We start from the raw sequence: 7932 nt of genomic DNA, 5'->3' as shown, positions 1-7932 counted from the left end.
CAGCTATACGTATTCCTCCCACACGATTTGCAAATAGGAAAATGCATTCAGTGGCGCATATGCCCCGTATGTTTGATGCCATAGTCCATACCATCGGGTCCAAAGTTTCTAAAGTAGGCCTATCGTATCAAATAGAAATCGATACCCCACGAAAGGTTATAGACCCTAATTTACTTTCGTTTCATGATACAATTATTATTTTCCCTTTTTTGGGGGGGGGGAGAGCCTGTGTCAACTAAAATGAACGAGAAGGTCACATTTGCTTCGCAAAAGGCTCGATGGGCCTAGGCCCATGGGCGTCGCCAGGATTTTTTCTAGAGGGGGGCAAAATAAAATTTTGCCCAAAAATGCTTGTATTTCTCAACACATTCTCGATTTATCAGTTCTAGAGGGGGGCAGGGACATTTTGCCCCCCCCCAACTCATTAAATTTACACCACTTTGTCTTCGCGCCTCTTTTTTTTTTTTTTTTTTTTTTCTTCCTTTTTTTTGTTTTGTGGCTTTTCCAGGGGGGGGGGGCAAGTGCCCCCCTTGCCCCCCCCCCCTCGCGACGCCCATGCCTAGGCCCTACATCATACAGGTCTCATGTTTGACCAACTGTAATGCCCTCAATATTATTGATCGGGTATGGGGTACAAAACTGGTTGAATTTTGTCGCGCTGGATCTGGATCAGTCAGAACAATCTTGATGACGAGTGAGCACAATGATGGATGAGATCCGGACCAAAGTGTGGCTCTGTGTTGTCCTCATAGCAAGCCGACCATGCTCAGGTAAGCGTGGGTGCGCCAACGGCGCGCGCTGTAGACCTTTATCATGCTGCCACCATTTCAGTCATGTTCCCTGCATCCAATAACAGTACTGAACGATAATGTTTTTTGTTCAAAAATGATCCAGACTATTTTTCCTTCTCGCCTCGCTTTGGTTACGCTTATTGAATGGGGAAAAAATCAAGATGGCCTCAACATGATAATAGTCTATAGGATCTTTGGTGGTACGAATCAACTTACTGATAACTTGTACATATACGGGTCTGGTTATGTGTACACGTATCTTTTCGTGATTTTCAACTGGAAACATGCAGGGGGGGGGGGTAGTCAGTTATAGCTAAAAATCATCTCCCATATAGTTTGGGTATATAGGGCACATGCTTTGAAATTTTCAGGGATAATTACCGAAACACTAGGCCTAAAGAACTTCAATCAACTCGATGCCATTTTCACCGGGGCATTTTTGAGCCATAATGCAGACGTATTAATGACTGGATAGGCCACGCATTTCTGACCCATTTCAGAGGGTGGCGATCGTTTGAAGAAGCTTGAGATAATAGAGTCATAATACTATTTAATGGACCTTTTTATTAATAACTTCATAATTATGGCAGCAAGAACCGAAAGCTGTCCATGCATGGAAAGTGTACAGGGGTCCAAATATTCGGGTTATTTTCTCTCAATTTATCCAGGATTTGTCGCTTTTTTTCTTTAGAAAAGCCACTAAAATTGTCGTAGGCATTACTTCTGGCCAAAGTGGGTGTTTTTTTTTGGGGGGGGACACAGAATGAAATTGCTCATTCGTCCCGTGCGCACGAGGGTGAACTCGTTTCCGCACGAGTGAAAAAAAAATAATGTTACCGTGTGCTTCGGGGTACCGGCACCAAATTTCGCGGTGCTGAATCGCGGCGGGCTTCACCATGGCCGAATCAGCCCGTGATTCAGCCACGGTGAAGCCACTTAGGCCAGAAAGTAATGCCTATATGACGATTTTAATGGCTTTTTACATTTTCAACATTATACATTAATATTTTGGTGATTGGAAAAGCATTATTATGTACTGAGCCCCTCCGCTTTCAGAAACATTCCGCCGCCTTTGCCGAACAAAATAATGATGTTGATGATTTTGTCGCGGATTTAGCTAAAAGTGCACATTTATTACATTTAGCGCAATTTGTCTCGACTATAGCCTTTGAAATTTTGGGGGGGGGGGTTGTTGGGAGCGTCGTTGCATTATCGAGATCATCAGAAGGGTGCGATTGATAATGTCATGTGATTTGAAATAACGTTTTAGATATCCGTCGGAGATCGTGGCAGCATGCACTGATATGCCGTCTATGCAAGATTACTGGTCGGTACTGTATTATGTTGGGTTCGAGTCCCAGACATTTTTATACCTGATTTTTTCCACCGAAAGTGAATTTTCTTTCCTAAATCGGTTTAATCAAGTCCTACTGATTGATACAGTAGATTTCATATTTTTGTTGTGACTCATGAATCTGGAGGATTTTCTTAAGAGAGGTTGAGTCCGAGAACCGTTCCGTTAACTATAGTTAACCATAGTTCGCCTTTAGCCCGAACTCTGTCTAGTCGACGATGGTTGGACTACGCTATTTGGAACCAGCCTACTATACTGGGCCTGGTCGCATCGCTGGTTATAGCAATACCCTCGTTTCATTACTTAAGTGCAGATGTCGAAATAAACGTATAGCGAGTTGTACTACTCGCTGGTGGGCCTTGGAGAGTATCTTCCGGTTCATTCAACAGGTCAAAGAACGTAAACAATCCAAACATAGTCGTGACCGCCATTATGTTGACATTGGTTCGACTAGAGTCGTTCGCGCTTTAAAGTTTCAGCGCATGCGCACTGTTTGACACCAACCAAAGTTGGTTGACTAATGGTTGTTGCGCGAACTTGCCCCTGGTGCAGAAAAAAATAACCCACTGACCGATGGGTTTAGAGATTTCAAATTTTGCTCCCTCGATTTTTACCTGGATGCGCTGCCGGTGCGTCGACAACAGTGTATTTAAAGCAACAGGTAATAATTTACATTACAGCACGAGCATGTGCGCGTAACGTTTTTATCAAAAACGTTTACGCTAAATAATTTTGTATCATTTCAATTTAATATTGATTTTATCACATCATCCTTTGTTGGTTAATAATTTATATATATGCTATTAGGTGTCTCCCTCAGAAATTGCGAAGAAATTCAGTCTGCAGGATTCACAGATGATGGAGAGTACCTCATAGTTCCGGATGGATTTCAACAGGGCGAGGGGATGTTTTGGGTCCGCTGCGAAAGGACGGATGCTGGTAATTAAGATGCACACATGATTATAACGTCATGATGGTGGGAATCGGAATGGGGACGGTTACATGGTCGGGCTAGAACGTTTGTCTCAGGAAACCCTACACATGTATAAGACCGATTTCAAGCTGTCAACATGTAGGTCCGAGTATACTTATGATTGCTCATGAGGTTTGTTATACTTCGAGTCTATAGCTGTATATAGTCGTGCGTTTGCCATCAACTCGAAGCATAATTCTCGTCAAACATGCGAGAATGACTCACCCGTATACCCGGGTACATGTAAATAGTGATCGGTTTTCTTACGATTTGTGCAAGTACATTTATTTATAAAAGAAAAAGACTCAAATGATGTCCTTGCCAGAATAATCACTTTGCCAGTGAGACACTGAGTAATGTTCCTCAGTGTGTTAAAAAACCTAGTCGTGATACGCAGACATAATACGAATTATTCGAAACAGACGTTTAAATGAAAATAATCGGGAACTCGTTCTGTAATAAACTGTTTTGTTGTTGTTTCTTTACATCACAAGGTATGTTGACTGTGATACACCACGATCATGAATCCCCAAGGCTAGTTGGTGAAACAGACCCTTATATCGAGACTCTAACGTACGGTGGCGATAAGGGCAGCCCATCCATCCAGCAGTTCGCATCGCTCATCGCAACGTCTAGGTCTTGTGAACAGTCCTTCACAATGAAGTGTCTTGGAACTGACATCTGGAGCGAAGATTTTAAGGAGACTGTAACGGTGCAGTGGCGATCGCGACAGGGAGACCTTGTCTGGGATTGGGGAGTGTCTGAAGGCATGGGATGCAAATGCAATTATACTGGTGAGTTAGTCCTAAAATTGAACGAGTATAATTACGATGTTTGATTGAGATTCTACGGAACCGTAATTACGTAGCGAAAGAGATCATATGAGATAGCGCTTGCCGCCCAGCAGATCATTCTTTAGCACAACGTTGAGTTTACCTGTGAAGAAAACAAGGGAATGGGGTTGGATACCAATTAGGGAGGGCATATGATCTCTTTCGCTACGTAATTACGGTCCGTAGAATCTCAATCAAACATCGTAATTATACTCGTTTAATTTTATGATTCTACGTCACCTCCATTACGTAACTCCGAGACCATATGAGATATTTAGAGCCAGGTAAAACGAAACTTTAATATACATGTAGATATAACGACCATGGCTAGATCATCTTTGCACATAAATATTTATTGTTGTACAGCACACAATACATAACTGCAAAATATATAAAAAATATTATAATACAGACCGTTTTGTTCCATATACAAATAAAGGAAGTAAATTGTAAGTCTGTAAAGTCTTAAGATAAACTTTCCTGAAGTTTTGTTGAAAATGCAGCAAGTTTCTCTATTGGTTTGTTGTAAAACCGAGCGAAAGTTGCAGATCCAGACCAGCCTGCCGTGGCCAGTATGGTCTGAATGGGAGCACCACAATTACTGGCTGCTGATGTTGAGGCTGCTCGTACACTGTGTGCTTTGAAGACAGAAGCATCAATGCCCGCGTCATTTAACGCATTTTTAATCCATCGACTGATGGTATCTCTAGAAACAGCCTTATACGGCTTTCTGTAACTAATAAAAACACTACATTGATTTCCTCGCAGTGTAGAAGTGCGAGATAAGTATTCGTTCAGTGCTTCAACCACACAAAGCTTCTTATTAGAAGGAAACGCAGGCAAAATAATATCTGACAAATGCACTCCTGGGCGTGTTTGTTTCAGTAGTTTGTGAACTGAAATACGACACTCATTGGCTGTTAGATTACTCTCACTGAGTGTCAGTAGATACAAAGTCTGCACTCTCTGAACTGATAACAATGCTAACAACGTTACTACTTTTTTACATAGATACATCAGTGACAATTTTGAATTGATATCCAATGAATCAAAATATCGTAAGACAAATGCTTACATCCCAGATTGTTCGATATCTAGGAAAGGAGGGTCTCTTTACAAATACTCCTCTCATAAACCTACAAGTTAATGAGTGACTACCAAATGATATTCCATTAGGAAACTCAACAATAGTGGCTATTGCCGATCTGGCGGTGTTAATAGCACTATAACTTAACCCTGCTTCAAATAATTCGGTTAAAAAATCTAGAGCCTCGCTTATAGATGGCATATTGGATTAATGTTTCTTTTACTACAGTATAATTGCCACTTGAGTAAGTATGTTCGATACTGTTTCTGCGTTCCTGGCCGCCAAGAGGACAGGATGACTTCTGCAGAGCGGTCCGAAATGCCTGAGCTTTGGAGACGTCTCCGCACAAGTGGCATACCAGAAGGGACATCTTCTGATGTAGGGGGTGTACTGCCGCCTGGTCTTGCGGTAAATAAAGTGGTGCCCTGTATGGTTGTATCAGCACCGGTTGTGCCACCAACATACTCATCACATTCGGAAACCAGTGTTGAGTTGGCCAATTCGGGACTGCAAGCAATCCATCCGCTTGGTCCTGTTGTACCTTCTGAAGTACACGGCCTATCAGACTGAATGGAGGAAAAGCATAAAAACGGGAATTATTCCACGGTAATAAAAACGCATCAATTCAGGGTCTGGTTTCCAAGAAACATAGGGCTTCAACTGATAATTTAATCTTGAGGCAAATAAGTCCATATCTGGTGTGAAAAATATTTTTGTCAATTGCCGAAACAAATGCGGCTTAAGCATCCACTCGATATCGACATTCGTGCGCCTGGACTCCATGTCGGCTTGCACGTTGGATTTGCCGGGTATGTGTGATGCTGACAGCCAGATATTTCTGGTAAAACACCAAAGCCACATCTCTTTTGCGAGATCATTGCAAGACTTAGAGTGAATTCCACCCATATTATTTATGTAAGTCACTGCCGTTACATTGTCCAGTTGTAATCAGACATGTGCTTGCTCCAATTTCGAGCAAAATGACTTTAAAGCCAAAAATCCAGCAAGTAGTTCTAAGACATTTATGTGATTTCGTAATTCTTGCGGGGTCCAATGCCCCCCAGTAGCTTCCCCATTGTATTCTGCACCCCATCCTACTTGAGATGCATCAGATGATACAATTACATTTGGCTGGGAATGTATATTTAAGCATTTAAAAGCTTGTTTTGATTCGATATTTTCAATCCACCATGTCAGCTCATTCCTTGCATTTAATGACATTTACATGCGGTATCCTTGGCCTTTCTTGCCTCGTAGGGATGAGTAGTTGCCCCTTTGGTAATTTGCATTGTAATGGCTGCTGCCACGCCAGTTTTTTGACGAGGAGCCACGTCCTGCAGCAAAGTAGTGAGAATATTGCCCTCTACGGGGCGGCCATGTAAATGCTGCTTTGTTGAAGCCATGTTGTGCATTCAATCTTCCAATGTTATTTCCAACTTTGTTAGTTGCACTGATGTGTTGCACCTTCTTGGGCAAGTCATCGCCGAACAGTTGTTTGGTTTGGGGAATGCTTTGGGTGCATAATTGCCTGTACTGTGAATTCAGATCTGGCTTAATCAATTCTCTTCGGCGATTATTCAACTCAAAATTGGCATGTGCTACCAATGTCATTGCATCAATTGCAAGTTTAACCTCTTCCTTAGAATTTTCTTTAGTCAAGAGTTTGTCAGTTAGCTGTACAAGTGGTACAAAGGATGTTATCAGTAATCCTTGCACTTTTTGACATTTGATGTCCATTGATCTTGTACTGGGTTTTAGTTGCGACCAGATTTCTGGGTTAACAACAGTTTTTGTGATATTTTCACAATTTTTTGGGCGAGGGTATGAGTTCTGCTTTGTTGTTAGTTTTTCATCAGAAACTTTTGATTTCAAAATTCTGTCCACTAGTGTTGCCAGTTTGTCCTTAACCTTTGGTCCAGTGTTGTCCTCAGCCTCATACTCCTGCTGAATGTCCCCTAGAAAATCAGTTTCATCTGATGATTCATTGGCAGAAATCAGTAAATCATCGATTTGTGCGTCAGAATTTTCTTCAGCACTACTTTCCTGCAATTTTACTTTTTTTCCCCACATGATTACCGCTTTCGGTTTTAGCTAGTTGCGTTTTGGGTTATTTAACCCCGCAATATGAGCTGTCATAGCACCCGCTATTTGGGAAAAACCTTGTTGCATGTTTTAGCCATAAAGGAATCATTTAAATTCTGCCACATCTCAGCATTATTAAGCGAATTATCGCCTTGCTGAGTAGATAATGAATCTGAGGCATTTGCCCGCGATCCTCGAGTCCTTTTAGGTGCAGGTTTTTTACCTTTTGCAGTACCCTTGCCTTTGCCTTTACCACCTTGTTGTTTAACAGCGGGTGGCACTGTGTGACTGTCCGGAGATTTCTCCATAGTAGGTTGGCTTCTCTCACCTCTAGTAGGTGTGGCATGCAGAGAAAAGTCTGACATAGCAGACAAGGTATCCAACTCCAACACGCTGTCGACACAGGCTTCAGTCATGGTATGTAACACAGCGTGTGCTAAGTATACAATTGAAATTCGCGCTGGACCAATTACGTCCGTCTGATCCTCGGCTGGGTTTCAAGCACAATGATCTGCTGGGCGGCAAGCGCTATCTCATGTCTCGGAGTTACGTAATGGAGGTGACGTAGAATGTGCATTAACGCTGTATAATTATGATCAGTTTGGAACGGGTATCCGGAAAACATATCGAACGGATACCCGACAAAGGAGAACGATCGCCTTGATTCAAAAGCGAAGGATATATGGGTTATGCCTATGCAGGCGTACCAATCCCTGTGGCTGAATTTGAATGCTTTTTTTCTTTTGATAATAATTGGTATGGGGAAAAACAACAAGTACACACGATACCGTGATATGAATTTTATTTTTCCT

At 42.1% G+C, this 7932-nt stretch overlaps 1 protein-coding gene across 1 annotated transcript; it reads left to right on the top strand.

Moving 5' to 3' along the window:
- Window positions 1-678: 678 nt before the first annotated feature.
- On the top strand, window positions 679-3956 carry LOC119721524. Its single transcript, XM_038191601.1, has 3 exons — window positions 679-770; window positions 2953-3084; window positions 3613-3956. The coding sequence occupies exons 1-3, from the start codon at window positions 704-706 to the stop codon at window positions 3954-3956; spliced, it is 543 nt and encodes a 180-aa protein (XP_038047529.1). The 5' UTR covers window positions 679-703.
- The last annotated feature ends 3976 nt before the right edge of the window (window positions 3957-7932 follow it).

This window comes from Patiria miniata, unplaced genomic scaffold (assembly GCF_015706575.1).
Source record: "Patiria miniata isolate m_02_andy unplaced genomic scaffold, ASM1570657v1 HiC_scaffold_13, whole genome shotgun sequence".
Lineage (NCBI taxonomy): Eukaryota > Metazoa > Echinodermata > Asteroidea > Valvatida > Asterinidae > Patiria > Patiria miniata.
The sequence above is the reverse complement of the archived record's forward strand: the minus strand, read 5'-3'. Positions and strand labels throughout refer to the sequence as shown.

Excerpts from the sequence above, each read along its gene's own strand:
- LOC119721524 (XM_038191601.1), top strand. The coding sequence starts at position 704 with ATGATGGATGAGATCCGGACCAAAGTGTGGCTCTGTGTTGTCCTCATA. Across the intron at positions 771-2,952 it reads AGCAAGCCGACCATGCTCAG|GTGTCTCCCTCAGAAATTGC; the intron begins GTAAGCGTGGGT and ends ATATGCTATTAG. Across the intron at positions 3,085-3,612 it reads CTGCGAAAGGACGGATGCTG|GTATGTTGACTGTGATACAC; the intron begins GTAATTAAGATG and ends TTACATCACAAG.